Genomic DNA, 19763 nt, shown 5'->3' with positions numbered 1-19763 from the left:
GTGAAATTCTACCCTTACCTAAGCAAAACTTACCCTAACCCAACTCAACGCGAAAATACCGTCAGCAAAATCGATGACGCAATCAATATATGTTAAAAAGGTGTAACGAGTATCAGAGGAAAAACTGTGAAAACAGCTTTATCCATCATCTTTCCGCTTGTCTTTTCACATTATTATTCATTTTTCCAGGCATGGAAGTATTGAACGGCTCCTGGAGAACGATAATGGCCACGCTCACACACATTCCTTTCAATCTGGGAACAATAATAATGTCCGTGGTCGCCTATTATACGAGGGAATGGAGGAAATTCCAGCTTTTCATCTCATTGCCGATTGTTATAATACTCGCTTATTGGTGGTGAGTTGAATTAGTTAATTTCAAGTGAGGTAGAATGACATTTATTATAATGAATATAGTCTTGATATGTTATTTTTTTATTTTAAAAAATTCTAGTCTAGGATATATTATGTTAGTTATTATTATATGCATATGTTCTTGAAACATTCTACTTTATGTATTATTTCTCTTGTTATGCTATAATACTTTGTTATAAAAATGATTGTTCAGAGATGGTGAGATGCGGTCTGGTGTGATGTAGGTTTCAGAAAAACATTTTTTTACCGTGCTAACGTTTCGATCTTTATTGAGATCATCTTCAGAGCCTGGGATTTACAAACGTTGTTTAAATTTAACAAATACATATAGGATGTGGAAAAAAGTTAATTTACAATGCAAAATATATTTTTATATATTCAATCAAAGTATTTCTACTCACTCAGTGTTTGTCTTCTGTGTAATTGTGCCATTCTTGCGTGTCGTGTTCAGAGTGCCAGTGAGATATTGCTGTTTTATGTTTATATATGTTGGTTTTTGAAGGGGTGGGGAAGGAAGGAGGTATAGAATAGACATTTTTGTATAAGGCGTCGGCTTCTTTGAGGTGAAAACAGCCGACGAAGGGAAAAAACGTTGGTAATGGTTCGGCCAGATTATCCTGTCAGGATTATACAGAAAGGGATAAATAGGAAAAGGAAAGCTAAATTGTTGGACAATTAGGCTATGTGAAAAATATTTGATGTGTGGAATGTAATGTAATGATATATTTATGTTATCTATATTGAATTTGAGTTTACATGTATCTGTTCTGTAATTGATGCTGTGTTGTCTCTGTTGATGTAAACCATTTATAAAAATATTTATTTAGAAATCGTGAGATGCGATCTCGTGTGATGTAGGTTTCAGAAAAACATTTTCTTTATCGTGCCAACGTTTCGATCTTAATTGAGATCATCTTCAGGGCCTGGGATTTACAAACATTGTTTACATATTACAATTACATTTTTGATGTGGAAAAGTGAATTTATACAATGGAAAATATATTTTTTTATATATTCAATCAAAGTATTTCTACTCACTCAAAGTGTTTGTCTTCTGTGTAATTGTGTCATTATTGCGTGTCGTGTCGAGAGTGCCAGTGAGATTTTGCTATTTTGTGTTTATTAATAAAAATATATTTTGCATTGTATAAATTCAGTTTTCCACATCCAAAATGTAATTGTAATATGTACACAATGTTTGTAAATCCCAGGCCTTGAAGATGATCTCAATAAAGATCGAAACGTTGGCACGATAAAGAAAATGTTTTTCTGAAACCTACATCACACCAGACCGCATCTCACGATTTCTAAATAAATATCGATTAACGGTCACTAATCACCACACATTTCTAAAAAAGTTACGTTTATGTTTGTTTTGTTCTGTGCGTAATATTTTTGGATTGTTGAAGTCGAAATTGTGTTTGTGTTCAAAATGATGGGTAGTCAGCTGTAGGATTTGCTTGGGTTTTTTGCAATCATAGATATGTTGCTTTACTCTCTTGTCCAGATGAGATGTAAGATCGATGTAAGTTGCCGGAAGTTTAAACAGTTGATCTTCTAGATTACGTCAGATTTATGTATTGATGTGGGATCTTTAATTTTGGAAAAAAGTGTTCGAATTGTTGTATAATTTTTGAAAGCTACTTTGAAGTTATCAGACGAGAGAAATGTGTTTAATTTATGTGAAGGTGCGGTACCTCGGATTGTACATCGACAAACGCCTGTCGTGGAATCCTCACACAAGACTGAAACGTCATGAGGTTATGACACGATTTAGAGTTCTTGCACGACTTCTTGACAAACGCTCTAATTTACCGCTCAAAAATAAAAGGCTGCTTTACAACACCATAGTTAAGCCGATTTGGACTTACGGACTGGAAGTGTGGGGTTCAGCCAAGCATTCCAATATCCACCGCATTCAAACTGCCCAATCTATAATACTACGAAAAATACTAGATGCTCCATTTTATGTATCGAACCAAACTACACATACAGATTTACATATTCCTTTCGAACAAGATGAAATACGTTTCTGTTACCGTAAATTTCATAAAAACCTCCCAACTGACGTAAACCAAACATCAGAAACCTCGCATCCCGACGAATCCCTCAAACCCTCCCCGCCTAGTGAAGAGACAATGGCCGCGAGATCTGCTATGAAGTGATGGTGATGACAGTGAAAGTGAAAATGACACACGTATCAATTGAACAATGTTATTGTAACATTGGAGTAATACCAATGGGTTTTTTCTCCACTCTTGGTTTTAATTTTGTCTTGTTTTAATTACCTTGCTTACTGTTACTTATTACCTACTCTAAGGTAGTTGTAATGTACTACAAATTATTTAAAAAAAAAATTATGTGATAGGCCTTGAATAAATGGCATGGAAATGTATGCTGGTTTGTTTTTATTTGACAGACTTAATGTAGTATTATTAGTAATAGTGGATGGTGTTAGTGTTGAGTTGTAGTTGTTGATTATTCTGTTAATAATGTGCTTAGGGTAGAGATTGTTATGGAGGATCTGTTTGTATATCTTTATGTTCTTGTGGTGAAATGATTCATGCCTTAGGGTAATCATTCTGTGAAGTAACCTTTTGGACGTGTTTATTGTTGTATGAAGAGGACGGTGAGATGTAAAGTTGAGGTAGCGATCTGTGTTTCTTGGTTTTTGATACCAATCTGTGATTAATTTGGTTGTTTTATTACGAGTGTATCTAAAAATGGTATTTTTTGTTTGTTTTCGATTTCATGTGTAAATTGTAGGCGTGGGTGAAAGCTATTAAATGTATCTAATGTAGTTTGAATTTGATCTGTGGGAACTGCTGTCAATATATCATCTACGTATTTAGTGAGGAAGGGTAATGTGAAAGGAAGTTGTGGTATGACTGTATTTAGTATGTGTCATAATTCTGCAAGTATCGGGCCTAGGTTGCTACCCATGGCTATACCAAATAGTTATTTGTAAAATTAATTGCTATATGTAAAATATCCATGTCGAACCATTGTTATGAACGTGTTTTTTGATAGACTCGTGTGTGGTGTTATGTTGGGCCATTTATTTTTAATAATGTTCAGTGTTGTGTCTATTGGGATGTTGGTGAACATCGATGAAACATCTAGGGATATGAGACAGTAGTGTGAGCGGATGTGGATATTATTAATTTTGTTAATGAAATGAAAAGAATCTTTTACGTTATATGTGTTAACTGTGATGTTGATTAGGTATGTTGTCATGTTTTATGTGGGGGAATTTACAAAAGGGGGTCTTAGGGGGTTTATGAGTTTTTACAGATACGTACAGTTTCGGGGCCGTTGGTGAATTGTTTTGAAGTGATTTGTAGATGTATAAATTTGTTATAAAAGTATCTTTAGGTTACAATGTTTGAGAGTACGAAGTAATTCGATCTAAATTTAAAGCAAGCACCACGTGGCTTTTTATCTGGTAAGTTCATAACTCCATGGATATATACAAAATGAAACTTTCCCCTTATACTACATGCTAAATGTTATTCTGATAAAGTCAATGCCCCAGGACGATATTTTCAGTAAAAGTAATTTCGTCGTTTTCAATTCCTTTTCAACGAAACATTTCACCACAATTGGAAAATTTAATTAAATACGATTCGATATTCAGCCCTGAGGCGAAATTTCATTATATCCAAGTCTAGTGTGGAAAATTACATTTCATTTTTCAAAAATGAATATATTAATATTCTAATACATTTCGTGTTTTTTCCAGGTTGATTCCTGAAAGCCCCAGGTGGCTCATGGCAGTCGGAAGGGATAAAGAAGCCCTTGCCATACTCGAAGAAGCCGCGAGGCAGAATAAAAGAAAACGTCCGGAAAAACTTCCCGAATTGAAACAAGATGTAAACTTACAAAACTACTATGTTAGCAATTATTATTATTATTTTTTTTTTTACTTCAGAAAAGGGAAGAAGAAGAAGAAAAGCCGGCTGAAAAGGTCGGAATCTTAGGCTTGTTCAGGACGCCCAACATGAGGAAGAAAACTCTCGTCGTCTGGGTGAATTGGTCCAACGTCGGATTGTGCTTTTTTGGCCTGGAACAATATTTGAGCCAAGTCGGTGGAAACATTTTTGCAAATGTCGCCATCTCGAGTAAGCATTATAAAATGATTTTCAAAAAATTTTCTTCAACGGTAATATCCTAGCATTTAATTGAGTAAAGAGTCTTTTCTAGGGTGAAAAAATTAATCATATTTCGTAGGATTACTCTAGTTTCCTAGTCGCACAAGAAAAGGAAGTAGAAAAAGGGAGAGATGGAGGTGTGAGTGAGGGGCGAAGAAGTATGTCGAGAAAATTGAGAGAAAGAGAAAGAATGTGGAAAATGTGACCAGTGAAGTAGAGAAGTGGAGACTAAGGCAAAAAGAGGGAGTGTGCGATAACGAGTAGTTAATCGTAGGAAGAAAGAGAGAAAAAGAGAAACTATACGAGAGAAAGGCACAGAGACAAACTCAGGTACATAGAGAAAGAAAGATAGAGGTACAAACAAGAAGAGATAGGAAAAGAGAGAGACAGAGAGAAAAGGTAAACACAGGAGAGGGAGGAAAATAACATGAAAGCAATTGGAAGAAAGAGAGAACGGTATAGACAAAGAAAGGACCGGCGAGTAATTAAAACAGAAAGAAAGAGAGACGCACAGAAAGTATGAGAAGGGATGTATGAAGACAAACAAAACAAGAGAGGTAAGAAGATAATAAGAAAGCAAGAAAGAGGGAAAAAGTGAACAGGAAAAAGTGTCAGCCAGAGAGTGAGATATAAAAAAGAAGAGGAGTGGGATTGAGAAGAAAATGCAAAATTGAACTAGTAAGAAAGAATTTAAGCGGTTGGCAAAGAATGACATAATAATAAATAAATATTCGTCTCAAGCAGTATAACTAATCTGTATGTGACAAATAAATAGGAAGAAAGAGAGAAAGGGAAATAAGACAAAGTGGATTAAAAGCAAGAAAGAGGGAAAAAAGTGTCAGCGAGTGAGTGAGAAATAAAAAAGAAGAGGAGTGGGATTGAGAAAAAAATACAAAATTGAACTAGTAAAAAGAACTTAAGCGGTTCGCAAAGAATGATAAAATAATAAATACATATTCATCTCAAGCTGTACAAGAAGTCTGTATGTGAGAAATAGATAGAAAGAAAGAAAGACAGAGGGAGAGAGAGAAAGGGAAATAAGACAAACAGGATTGAAAGCAAGAAAGAGAGAAAAAGTAACAGGGAAAATTGTCAGCCAGTGAGTGAGAAATAAAAAAGAAGAAACACAATAATAAATACATATTCATCTCAAGCTGTATAAGAAGTCTGTATATGAGAAATAGATAGAAAGAAAGAAAGACATAGGGAAAGAGAGAAAGAGAAATAAGACAAAGTGGATTGAAAGGAAGAAAGAGGGAAAAAGTGAACAGCAAAGGCGTAAATGATGAGTAAGTGAGAAATAAAAAAGAAGAGGAGTGGGATTGAGAAAAATGCAAAATTGAACTAGTAAGAAAGAACTTAAGCGGCCGGGAAAGAATGACACAATAATAAATACATACTCATCTCAAGCAACTAGTCTGTAAGTGAGAAACAGATAGACTGAGTAAGAGGGAGAGAGAGAGATACAGAGAGAGAGAGAGAGAGAGAGAGAGAGAGAGAGAGAGAGAGAAATAAGACAAAAGTGGATTGAAAGCAAGAAACAGGGTTTGAATATCAGTAAACCAACCACCTCAACAGGTCAGTCAGGAAAAAAATCTGCCCCTCTCTTAGCAGGCAAGAATTTAGGAAACTAATAAACATTTATACTGGACTATTGCTTATTTTAAAAGTTGGAAAAACGGAAACTTAACCGACTTTTAGTTAGGAAAGGCATCGGAACATACCTCAAAAACTGCAATCCTGCTCAAATCAATATAATTGGCAATAATAATTCAAAATTCCGTGATACACCTAAAAAACATAGAATATTTTATATTTCAGGCGCTTGCATAATCCCTGGTGTATTGGCGTCGATCTACACGATGGACAAACTCGGCAGGCGGATGACCCTTTTCGTCGGGCAGTTCGTCGGAGCTATATCCTGCCTCATAATCATCCTCATACCTCGTTGTGAGTAAAAAAAAAAAACCTATAAAATTTGCCATTTAATTTATTTATTTGTCTTAGCCGTTGCCTACGCGGAATGGTACAAAGTAGGCTTGGCCACCCTCGGTGTGACCGGAGTAGCAGTCGGATTCACAACCCTTTACCTCTACTCGACTGAACTTTTTCCGACCGTAGTGCGAAACACCGGTCTCGGATCTGGTTCCATGTGTGCCCGTGTAGGTTCAATGGTGGCACCTTTCATAGCCTCACTTGTAAGTAATAATGACAGAATTTTATTTCCACGAGTCATAAATTATATACATAATTATATTTGAAGAACTGTCTAATTTTTTTTAAACGAAATATTTATTCGTTTTGTTTAAAACCAAAGGATCAGGTCAATCCGAACATCCCTGCTGCCATGTTCGGCGCTAGCAGTTTTATTGCTGCCTTGCTTTGTCTAATGCTTCCAGAAACGCTCAACACCATTCTTCCCGTCTCACTAGAGGACGGTGAACACTTTGGAAAGTAAGCGATTTAAATTTAAGTTGTAAAAAACTTAAATTTTGATTCAAACTATTTTTTTTTCATTTTTCGCAGAAAAAATAAAAAAGAAACCACGAACGGAACGGTGAATAAGGCCTATTCTGAAGATATAGTTATAGAATCTTAAGAAAATCACTTTTTCTAAATTGTAAATATATTGTATATATTTAAAAATCTTTTAAGTATATAATTTAATAAATTAAATACTTGGTTCCTTTAAGAGCCACACGTGATCCATCCTCTGTCAGTATTTATAATTTATAAATATATTTATTTCTAATTAAATTTTACGTATTTACATTTTTTATTTTATCCCTGAGAAAAAGTGCGCCTTTTAAAAGTTTGAAAACGACGAAAGAACAAGAATTTGGAATATTAAATCGTTTCCCCTTGGTAAATACAAATTAATAAATAATTTCTATTTATTCAAAATCTGCTTAACTTACTTGAGAAAATACCTTCTAAAGTATTCAACAAGTTTAAGATTTTGTTTAAAAGTTAATGCATAACCAAGAAATTCAAATTAAAAATGAAACCATATGTAAATCATCGATTAAAAACACCATTCATGGCAAAAAAAAGTCCTATTTTTACATTTTTACATTATTCCATAATAATAATAAATATTATTATTGTCTTTATTATTATTGGTAGATTTGCCGATAGGAGAATAAAAAAATCCTTTCTTTGGTTGAGACTAAAAGGCAGCGCTAAGCCAGCAAGACGGGGATGTCGGGCTGGTTTAGCATGCTCAGCTTTTTAAGGCTGAGAGTTTGGTCGAAGTATTAATAATTTCGAGATTTTTCTTTACTCTTCTTTGCTCTACCCTAAAAACGATTTTAACCATGAACCAAAGTAATTCATTATCAAGGGTTAAACAGTCCTAATATTTACAAATGGTTATAATCTTGTTTGATTTTTAAATAAAACGTAATACTCAGTGGGCTGTAGAATTTAATGGGTTTTTTTCTGTCTTCTATAAGCATTCTGTAATCAAAATGGGGGAAAAATAAAGCAAATTGCAAAGATAGAAAAACTCTTAGTTCTTTCGTCAGATTTCGAGGAATACATCTTTTTCAGGATTTGAGATAAGAGTCTGACAAAAAAACTGATTGTTTTTTCTTTCAAATTTGCCTTATCCTTGATCTTAGCTATAGCCTGGGATGATAAAGCGGAACAAATAACCAAAAGGAAAGAACTCACAAAAATACAGACTTGCATGCATCTCCATAACGGGAGCAATGAGAACATGTCCTATTGGGACTAATCCCCCTACATCACATGGTAGAAAGGACAGCACAGAAAAGCATAATCAACTTTATTAGAGAGAAACCTCCAACAGGAATAAAACTGAAATGGAAAGACAGAAACAAACTGTGGAAAAACCATCCATCACTCATGGCTCCAATAGATGACATGAACAGGAGGTTTGAATTTAACCAAAAATTCCGAATACATCTGGGCACCAAAAAGGAATGGGAAAGAAAGGGAAATAACTCGGAAATAACCTAAACGGTTTAGGCCGCACTTCGCCCAAGTTTAAATTCTTACAAATAAATTTGTCAAAAATCTAGTTTTTATATATTTAATTTCGCACGGCCTCACTTTTATAAAAATCAATATAAATTAAAATTAATTAATCTTTTTATGCAAGGTTTTTGGTTGAAATGAAAAAGTTAGTGCTACGAGCGGGATTTGAACCCACGACATTTGGCTAAATAACTCAAGTGGTAGAGCAGCGGCGTATCTAGCCGAAGGTCGTGGGTTCGAATCTCGCTCGTGGCACTAACTTTTTTATTTCAACCAAAAACCTTACATTAAAAGATTAATTAATTGAAAGAAATAATTGGCCGCATAAAAAAGATAACGGTTGATAGTATTTATTATAATCCATAAATTAGATTTGAGGTTTTGTTTTGTTTACGTGACAAGTAACTGCAAAAATAACACAAATTTTCAAAACCTGCAATAATTTTGCACCAACCCAATAACATTGAAATACATGCACAACCAAAGCTGATTTTTTTTTTTTACTGTGTGAATTCCTTAAATTTTTATGTCAATTCCTAGGGCACATTGGCACATAGTAAACGCATGTAATATTTTTCGGCCCAGCTAAAAGAAGTTCAATAAAATTGGTGTTCCCACGTCTGTAACATTTTAAGATTTGATGGAGAACATCAATAACAGAAAATTATTCACTGATGAAGCGAAACTAGCCCTTAACAGTCCAGATGGGGAGGCACGTACCAGGTTGGTACCAAATCCTGAAAATCAAAGCCAATTTAATTTTAAACCGATCTAATACATTTGGGACAATCTCAAAAAAAATGTTCGCTCAGGGATCAACCCCCTACAGCCCTTGAAATATTAAATGCAGCTGTATTTGAGGGAAGCAATTATACCTCAGGATATTCTACGAAAACTTTATGAGTATATCAAACATGAAAGCAAGAGAGGGTTTATTAAATGCCATTTTAAAATTTAAAAAACTAACAACATAAAAATTAAATTATCAATTGTGTACTTCTGAAACTTATTTTTATGTTAAAGCAAATGTTCTTAAAAAAACAGGGTTTTACATCTTTTTGAATTTGGTGTGCATATAAAAAGAAAAACAACAGTGTCGACATTTTGTAGAATTTCTTCAATACTGGAAAGTGTAATTTACTATTTCCTGGACTATTTAAACAATTCGGTTTATTTACGTCCTGCCCGTTGTTAACTTTAATAATTAACACGGAATGCCATTACCCATGCATTACATACGTGAATCTTTAACGAATTGGGTTAATAATAATTAAATAATATTAAACGAAAAGATGAAAAATCATATTAAATATTTATTTAGAAATCGTGAGATGCGGTCTGGTGTGATGTAGGTATCAGAAAAACATTTTCTTTATCGTGCCAACGTTTCGATCTTTATTGAGATCATCTTCAGAGCCTGGGATTTACAAACATTGTTTACATATAACAATTACATTTTGGATGTGGAAAAGTGAATTTATACAATGCAAAATATATTTTTTATATATTCAATCAAAGTATTTCTAAACGTTGGCACGATAAAGAAAATGATTTTCTGAAACCTACATCACACCAGACCGCATCTCACGATTTCTAAATAAATATCTAAATATATTAAATATTTATGTTGATTCTGTATTCTGAGGCTGACAAAAAATCATTAATTTTGAAACATTTAACCGACTTTTACATTCAGCAATATAACAGGAAAAAGCCGCCAGTCGAACTTTCCCCTTACAAAAGCCTCAGCGTATGTGAACAAAAAAGCGTAACTTTCAGGGAAAATGGAAAAAAACACTCTTGATATTAATGCTAAATCCATATCATTTGAATTTCGTAGAAACACAACCGGGGAGATACCGGAGCTTTTCAGAGAACTCGCGTAAATTAGCTCTTCGGGACTTTTATTTACCAATTCACTGGGTTTATGCTTGACGCAAACAATATTACAGAGGTAGAGAGAAAGGGAAAGAGAGAGGCCAAATATTTTCTCGCTTTCCCACTCTCTTTATCCCATTCTCAAAAGTATTATATTGATTTACAGCTTATTCTCTCTATCTCTCGTTAAACCCCTTGCGTATAATTATTTTTTCTCTCCCTCCATTCAAAGAAATATATATTTTTGGCAAAATTCCATTGTTCAAAATAACAAGTTTATTACATAGCACTCACTCTCTATTCAGCTCTATTTTAATATTGATTTTTTTTATGACACACAAAAAGTTTTCTCATCATCGATGATGTTCGCCAGCCAAATACAAAATGGCGCCGACGAACACCGCCGGAGATAGGAGTTTAAATTAATAAGAAGATAGTTTCGGCACCAACGGGAATGGAAGATTCTCGATTGATTAGGAGATGTTACGTAAAGGAAGAATTAAATGAAGGAATAAATAAATAAGGAGTAATTGAAGACTCATTGTTTAATGACATCTCTATGGCTTACAAGATGGCCGATGAAGTCGTGAAGGCGATGACGGTCTGCGAGCGATGAAGGCCATGAGCGATGAATGTCTTTGAATGCGATATAGTGCGTTGTTCGGCGATGACTAGGCCAGTGCACCGGCCTGGTTCCTGCAGCGTCGATGATGATCATCATGGATGATGAAATCCAACTGGTGATGGTAATGAGATGATGCATTCCAGGCGGCGATGCTAGTGAGATGATGGAATCTTCCGGGGACAATGAGGGATGATTCGTTCGTGGGATTATGATGATGGTAGATGAAGGGAGATATTAAGGGAAAATGGCGATGATAGGTTTGGGACCATACGGTCGAGAGATGGGATGCATGTGGAGTTAAGGATGGGGCGATTGTAATCTCAATACGAGGACATTCGCGATAAATATGCATAGCAAAGCAATAGAAATGATAAATGATGGAGTGAGTGTGGTGTTCCTTTTTAAAAAGATAGTTCCTACTCCCACCCATGGTCCCAAAAGGCTTCTGGTTTCATTTGGCTCATAGACCGGATGTTAAAACTTCCGCTAACACCTGATAACTATAAAAAAGGATTAAAACCTATTAAAACCTTAGCAAAAAACAACGGGTATCAAGAAATATTTATTGATAGGTTGCTAGTTAAAAGAATAAAAAAATTAACTTTGAACGAAACGACAATAGGACTCAGCCACCCCACCACAAATGAATCATTAGGTTTCCGTTGTTTGCCATACATTGGTGAATTATCGGAAAAAGTTAGTAAAATTTTTAAACAAGACGGTTTTAGAATAGCTTTTAGAAGTACGGGTTCACTTAAAAACATCCTCTCAAAACCTAAAGACAAAGTAGACAACTTGGCAAAAAGCGGGGTTTACCAAGACAATTGTAATGATTGTGATATTAAATATATAGGACAAAGCGGTAGAGAAAGAAAAACAAGAGTAAAAGAACACTTGCCTAAATCGAGCAAATTTTCGGAATATAAGGACCATCTAAAAGAAACAAAACATAATTTCAATTTAAATCTAAATACAAGAGTGTTACATAGTTTCAACAAAGGGAAAGAATTAGATTGGTTTGAGAAATTTGAAATTAAAAAATGTAAAATTGAACATGGTGATAAATGCATTAATAATATAACAGATTTTGATCTACCTCCCATTTTAAATATGTACATAAATAATATCAAACATCCAAATAATTAAACTAATTATTTTAATTGTTACTATTTTTATAGTAATTTAATAATATTAAGTATTTACTAGTATAATTTCCGCGTTTTGCACGTTCAAATTGAGCGCCATTAAAAAGATCAGCTGCTAATTGGAACGTCGCGTTGGCGGAGGTATCAGCGGGTTCACTTTGGCAATTCATGTCGAGGACGTGGTTGTGGAAGTCCTTCAACCTGATGATGAGCTAAAAGACTCGAAATCCGGATCGTTGCAAAACTACTTACTGTGAGTAGGAACTATCTTTTTAAAAAGGATAGCAAAGCAATATCCGCGCTTTGGTGGTTAATTACTATGATACAACACTTTGAGGAGATAGGGCGATAGGAGGCGTGCTCGCTCCGAGAGCTGGCGGAGAAGAGAGCCAAAAAGGCTGGAAGGGACGGATTTTTGAGGAAAAAGGAGGGAAGCGTGTTGTGATTGGTGGATTTTGAGAAGATAGGGGTTGTAGATAGAGGGGTACAGTGTATGTCACAAATCGGGCTGACGGAGACGCGCCTGAACAGATGGGTAGGTCATATTAGGAATGGTTAGATTTAAAAAGGGTAGGGTTAAGGTAAGGTCAAGTAGGGTTAGATTTGATTTGGGATTGTACGCTAAGTAAGGTTAGGATTAGGGATAGGGTTAGGTTAGACTTAGGGACCGTTTAGGTCAGACGAATCTGCTCTCTCTCTCTCTCTCTCTCTCTCTCTCTCTCTCTCTCTCTCTCTCACACACACACACACTCTCTCTCTCTCTCTCATATAATATACAGGGAGTCCAACCTAAGCGCCCACCCTTTTTTTTCTTTGCAGTTCTGTTCTAGGAAAAAAGTATGAATTGAAACTCTCCTTCATTTTTCATGCAATTTGTTCATGAGTCGAATTCAAATTCTTAATTTTAAATGAGAACACGCATTTTTCACATTTTTCTTTGAAACTAGATTTTTTGGCGAGAAAAATGAGGACTGACCTATTACAATCGGCCTAATAGAACCGGAGATACGATTTTTTTTAAACTAGCCGGAATTTTGTTGTATGCGTTAGGTCGAAACCACTTTATTTTGCCTTCTACTGCAAATATTTTGAAGAGGAGTGGAAAATCAACCAAAGTAGAGACAAAAGTCTGAAAGCTTACTAAATTTTCTGCCAAATCTCATAAATTTCGTATTTTATGTTTTTTCTCCTCGACCTGATGTTACCCGGGTTGGGACCAGCCACTGCGGAGTTAACAATTAATCATAACTATTGCCATCTGGGAATAAAAAGGTTAAATAACAAATCAAAGGAATGTAGGAACTAACGCTGTTTATTTTGCGTTTCCAGACTGTTCTTGGGACAAGACCTTTCTTTTCTGAATGACGCTCAGCGATGAAAATGTTTTGAATGCATAATTGTGTGGAATTAGTTTAGTTGTTTGCTCTCGTTTGTTCGCCATGCCACGACAGGTGGTCTTGTGTCAACAGAGAATTCATATGGTTGAAATTTTGATTGCGTGCGGTCGTAGTTTCACAAGAGCTTTGCAACAATATTGTGATCGTTTTCCACAGCAAAATACACCATCTCGTCGTACGCCAACAGGTAACCTCAATACACCCGGCCCGCGTGTACATGTAAGAAATTACAATAACGAATTAGACATTTTTTTTACACTTTCAGGAAAATCCTAACAGTTCACTGCAGGCAAGCAGAAATCTTGGGCTCTCCAAAAGTCGTATAGGTGATGTATTGCATGATTATAATTTTTATCCGTACCGTACTCATACAGTCCACGGTTTTCGCGCTGGCGATGAAGATCGTCGTTTGCCTTTTCTTACTGAAATGGATGCTCTTTTGACTAATAACGGCTTACTCAACCGGTGGAATTTTGGCACATGGGCTGAGGAAAATCCGAAACTTATTCAACTGATCAAGTAATATTTTCCATCAATGTCTGGTGCTGGTTAATTGGTGACAGATTGATCGGCCCCGACTTTAACGAAGACAATCTCAAAGGGGAGAGGTACTTACAATTTCTTCGCAATGAACTACCGGTATTTCTTGAGGATATTCCACTAGAAACTCGCCGTAAAATGTGTTACCAGCTAGATGGATGTCCGGCACATAATACTTCCGTGTTTCCTAACAGATGGCTTGGTAATCGTTCCCCTTTTCAGTGGCCTCCTCGCTCTCCCGACCATACTTAGACTATTTTTTATGGGGTTATTTCAAGAACCGTGATTACGGGGGGGGGATTTGAAACCCATCACTAGTCGTGAGGAACTGAGGAAAGAGTTGTTGAGGCTTCTCATGCTCTTGACTGGGAAGCCATAAGCCGGGAACACACTTACCCGATGCTACGCCATGCGACGCTACCCGACGCCTTGCCACGTTTTGGTGGGGTGAGCACATCTATCCGACGCAAGTACACGTCGCGTAGAGTCCACAGCGTTTATCACAATAATCACTATCACAATCGCAACGCATCTTTTGTTCTTAATGCTTCAGGGCTCAAAGTGTTCGTTTTCTGCGTAATTATGCCATTCCTGCGTGTCGTGTTGAGTGTGCCCTGGGCACCGCATCTCACGATTTCCGAATAATCATAGATTAGTCACTAACCACCACACATTTCTGCACGAGAAGAACGAAGAACATGGAATTCTATGAACAAATTTCAACGACACATGGACACGAAGAAAAAAGTATTCTGAAGGACATCGCCAACAATGAGAAGAAACTCGCATAGGCTATCAATCAAAGAAACTTTTTGTTGAAATGCAGACAACACAAGGTATTTCCTACTCACATCAAAAACAATTTTAACTTCACAAATGCCACACTAACAAAACCCAACACTCGCATTAACGACATACATAAAGCCTCAGTACATTTCAAAAGAAAAATTTTAAACATAGAAATCACCACGAGCATCAAAAACATTAAGACATTAACACAAAACTTACCCCAATTAAAACTCAGTCCCACCAAAATAATACCTATAGATATTTTAAATTTTACAAACATCAAAAAGATGCATACAATTTCCACTTTGACCAAATAAAAAACAAACACTCCAAAAAATTGAACAACTAAATCAACAAACAAACATCTGTTAACACAAAAAAATAGTTTCTAAACCCAACAAAAACTAACATTCCTCCAACGGGGCTCTCTCACCACGATACGCAAGCATGGCACAATTACGCAGAAAACAAACCCTTTGAGCCCTGAAGATGATCTCAATAATGATCGAAACGTTGGCACGATAAAGAAAACGTTTTTCGGAAACCTACGTCACACCAGACCGCATCTTACGATTTCCGATTAATCATAAAGGATTAAAGTATTTACCTCTAATTGATATTCCAAAGTTAAAATTTAGCATAAACATATATATAATGGTAAAAACAAAGATACAAATTAAAGACGGAATAAATAAAAATAAAAATAATAAAACAATCAATTGGGCTGTCAGTGCAGTTACACATAGTCAATAATAAAGATATTTATTTATTTAATGTATAATACATTATATTAAGAATTAATTTGCACGAAAACTTTTCTCACAAACTATAAATGTTGTGATAAATCGGAAAACTTAATATATGTAAAATTAAACCTTTATATGAACCGCTTGCTTGAGTAAGTCATAGGGCACTTCCATTTTACCCTCGAAAACATTATATGACAAGCCATTAAATAAAGGCCGCAAAAGCGGCATGCACAATCAATAAGGCAGAGAGTTCCGACGATTGAGGAGGCAGAAGAGCAGGACCGCGGCAAGCCTAAAGCCGGGAACACACTTACCCGATGCTACGCCATGCGACGCTACCCGATGCCACCCGACGGCTTGCCACGTTTTGGTGGGGTGTGCACATCTATCCGACGCAAGCACACGTCGCGTACAGTCCACAGCGTTTATCACAATAATCACTATCACAATCGCAACGCATCTTTTGTTCTTAATGCACTATTTTGAGCAAAACCTTGTAATAAATTGTTAGTTAAATTTTATGAGCACAACCATCTAATAAATTGTTTGTTAAACTTAATTGTTTTAAATAAAGTTACTCCTAACCATCATAATTAAACAATGTTTATAAAAACTTATGCATTTTTGATCTCGTTTAATTTGGTTTACATTAAAATAACATGTTGTAATTAATATAACGACAAAATTACATGTACTTAGTTTGAAATAAACTACAAAAAATATGAGTGTCCTGTTCTGATGCTACCCGACATTACAAAATGGTGTAATTTTACGAGCAAAACTATGAAATAAATTGTTAATTAAATTTTATGAGCAAAACCTTGTAATAAATTGTTAGTTAAATTTTATGAGCACAACCATCTAATAATTTTTGAATGTCCAGAATACGAAAATGAAAGAGACAAACTGTTAAAAAAATCTGATCGAAGTCCCAAACATTTCCAAACCAATAAACTTAGAATCTGTCCTAATAATAAGCAAAAATCAATCAGCTTTCAACATAATCTATGGATTTCTGAAGTCGATAAACGTTTCATTTTGATTATCTTCAACCATGAAAATTTAGAAGATGAGAAGATGATGGAGCTGAAGCTGAATGAGTGGGTGCTGGCGCGCGGTGGGGACCTAGTCCTGGTCGGCCGATCCCGCTCGACAGTAAAATGAAAATCGAAAACTTCATGAATAATATGCCAGCAAACCCCCCCCCCAAAAAAAAAATCTAATAAATTGTTTGTTAAACTTAATTGTTTTAAATAAAGTTACCCCTAACCATCATAATTAAACAATGTTTATAAAAATGTATGCATTTTTGATCTCGTTTAATTTGGTTTACATTAAAATAACATGTTGCAATTAATATAACGACAAAATTACATGTTCTTAGTTTGAAATAATCTACAAAAAATATGAGTGTCCTGTTCTGATGCTACCCGACATTAAAAAATGGTGTAATGTTACGAGCAAAACTATGAAATAAATTGTTAATTAAATTTTATGAGCAAAACCGTGTAATAAATTGTTCCAATTTTAGTATATGTACCGCCGAAGCGAGTACAATAAATTGTTAGTTAAATTCATTATATCAAAAAATCGTATTCCGGTGTTTTGATTAATTTTCTACCAAACCATTAAAATTAATTTTTTAAATAAAAACTAATTAATTTTTAATCACAGTTAATTTGGTTTATATTAAAATAAGTATGTTGTAATTAATATAACGACAATAATACATGTAGTTTGAATAAAAATATGAGTGTCCGGTTCGTTTGTCTTCGACTGTACTCGATGCGACCCGACGAAAATCTGGGCAGTGGGGATCGCATAGCGTCGGGTAGGTTAGCGTGGCATAGCATCGGGTAGATGTGCAGGGGGTAATGCAACCTTATGGAAAATCGGAGTTTGGATTTGCGTCGGGTAGCGTCGCATGGCGTAGCATCGGGTAAGTGTGTTTCTGGCTATAGGCCGTGCTGAGTGCGATGATTGGTTGAGGTGTGCGGAGGCATGCATATTTCAACAGGGTGGATATTTCGAACTGTAATGTTTTCATGAGGTTTTTTTTTTTTTTTTATAAGAAATTGAAATTTGAGTTTTTAGTAAATTTTTAACCCAGATAAGAAAGGACTTGTCCCAACAAGAGTCTGGAAACGAAAAATAAAACAGCGTTAGTTCCTACATCCCTTTGATTTAAACTATTTAACCTTTTAATCCCCAGATAGCAATAGTTATGATTAATTGTTAACTCCGCTGTGGCGGGTACCAAATCCGGTTGAAAAAAGAGCTGGGATTTGAACTGCAACCAAGGTATTTTAGTGAATGAGTCTTGGGTAAGAACAGGTATTGGTCGAAGAGAAAAAACGCTAAAAATACTAAATTTATGGGATTTGTCAGGAAATTTAGTAAGCTTTCAGACTTTTCTCTCTACTTTGGCTGATTTTCCACTCTCAAAATATTTGCAGTAGAAGGCAAAATAAAGTGGTTTCGACCTAACGCATAGAACAAAATTCCGGCTAGTTTCAAAAAATCATATCTCCGGTTCTATTGGGCCGATTTTAAAAACTCAGTCCTCACTTTTCTCGCAAAAAAATATAGTTTAAAAAATGTAAAAATGGAGATTCTCATTTAAAATTAAAAATTTGAATTCGAATTATGTCAAATGGAGGTCGAAAGAAAATTATAGGAACAAACTACATGAATAATGAAGAGGAGTCTCAATTCATGCTTTTTTTTATATCTCAAACCGCAAACAAATGGGGTATATAAATATATAAGATATATATATCAATAAATATATAAGATATATATATCAATATATATATATATATAAAATGCTTAATATAATGTCAAAGAAAAATTATATTTCACGAATTGAAGGCAATCCGAAAAATAATTATCCCAACTTTGGACAAATGAACCGACAGGATATTCAATAAAGCACCTCCAGTTTATTTAACATGAAAAAAATAAGTCCAATGCATAAATAATAAAAACATCTAACAAAAACTGTGTAAATAAATCAGGACATGGCGTTCAGAGCTCTACGGAATGAAAGATGATTCGGTATTCTATATAAGCTATTGTTTCCTTTGTTTTCAGTTTATCTCTCAACCCTTGAACTAGTTATCGGACTGTTTATATTTGTAGAGTATATTTTATTGATAAATAAATATTTTTTACATTTGACCTGCTTCTATTCCTGCTTGGCATCAATTCATTTTTTTATTTGCCTATAATCCTTTCTTTATTTGTTCTGCACGCTTCTTTCTACATTTTTAGTTTATTACTTTATTTAATTTACAATGCGTTTGTTTATTATATTATTTATATTTTTCTTAGTTTGATAATGTATTTGGATCATTTTTATTTTATTCTCTGATATCTTGCACAGCAATTTTCACAATCATTATTTATTAGTTTTCTATTAAATACTCTTTTTTTAATTAAATTCTTATTCGAGTTTACCTAACATGTAGATTGTACGGTTGTTTGTCTATTATATATACTGGTTGTTCGGGTAGAACAACTAAATTGCATACTTATATTCGACCCGCTCGTATTTTCATCTGGTGGTAAATTTAACATCCCTCTTTTGTCAAACATATTACACATGTACATATTTCACGATCCTGCGACAGTTAAAATAACACAGTTTATCAAGCATGTCTGTTTTTAAGTTTTATATTTGTACATTTAATTTTTACTCTTTACCTTTCCTAGTAAATATTTTTCATCATATATCTCCTCTGTTGCTTCGTTTGTTTTTCTTATAATAAATTGTAACTTCATATATTTATCCTTTTCATGTCTTCTTCGGTTATTATTTTATTTTCTACACACATTACACTCTCGTAAGATATTTCTCCATTAATAATAAAGAGGGAAGTTTATGGGCCGACAAACAGCTGAGGTCATCGACGGCCCTCTGCGTGTTTTCCTTCTTTTTCTCTTCTTTCGCGCGTATTTCGTTTCAACTGCAGCCATTTGAGCATCTCGATCTGGTTACTGACTTTCTGATTTCAAATATATACTACGTTGATATGCTAGAATGTTAGTATATCGTTTGTACCTCAGGTTGTCAAATACAGAATAGAAACAAAACCTACTATATATATATA

General features: G+C 34.8%; 1 protein-coding gene and 1 long non-coding RNA gene across 2 annotated transcripts in view; one reads left to right on the top strand and one right to left on the bottom strand.

Moving 5' to 3' along the window:
• LOC106667772 (organic cation transporter protein-like) overlaps positions 1 to 7296 on the top strand; it is a 49149-nt gene extending 41853 nt beyond the window's left edge. The window contains exons 6-12 of the mRNA XM_014395945.2: positions 190 to 358; positions 4118 to 4247; positions 4307 to 4496; positions 6348 to 6476; positions 6534 to 6724; positions 6844 to 6980; positions 7053 to 7296. Coding sequence (XP_014251431.1) covers positions 190 to 358; positions 4118 to 4247; positions 4307 to 4496; positions 6348 to 6476; positions 6534 to 6724; positions 6844 to 6980; positions 7053 to 7125 — 1019 coding nt within the window. The 3' untranslated portion in view covers positions 7126 to 7296. The remainder of the gene's footprint in view (positions 1 to 189; positions 359 to 4117; positions 4248 to 4306; positions 4497 to 6347; positions 6477 to 6533; positions 6725 to 6843; positions 6981 to 7052) is intronic.
• The window catches only part of LOC106667788, a 245019-nt gene that overhangs the window by 67882 nt on the left and 157374 nt on the right, over positions 1 to 19763 (bottom strand). The window lies entirely within an intron of this gene.

Source organism: Cimex lectularius, unplaced genomic scaffold (assembly GCF_000648675.2).
Source record: "Cimex lectularius strain Harlan isolate CLEC.00 unplaced genomic scaffold, Clec_2.1 scaffold87, whole genome shotgun sequence".
Classification (NCBI taxonomy): Eukaryota; Metazoa; Arthropoda; class Insecta; order Hemiptera; family Cimicidae; genus Cimex; species Cimex lectularius.
The sequence above is the reverse complement of the archived record's forward strand: the minus strand, read 5'-3'. Positions and strand labels throughout refer to the sequence as shown.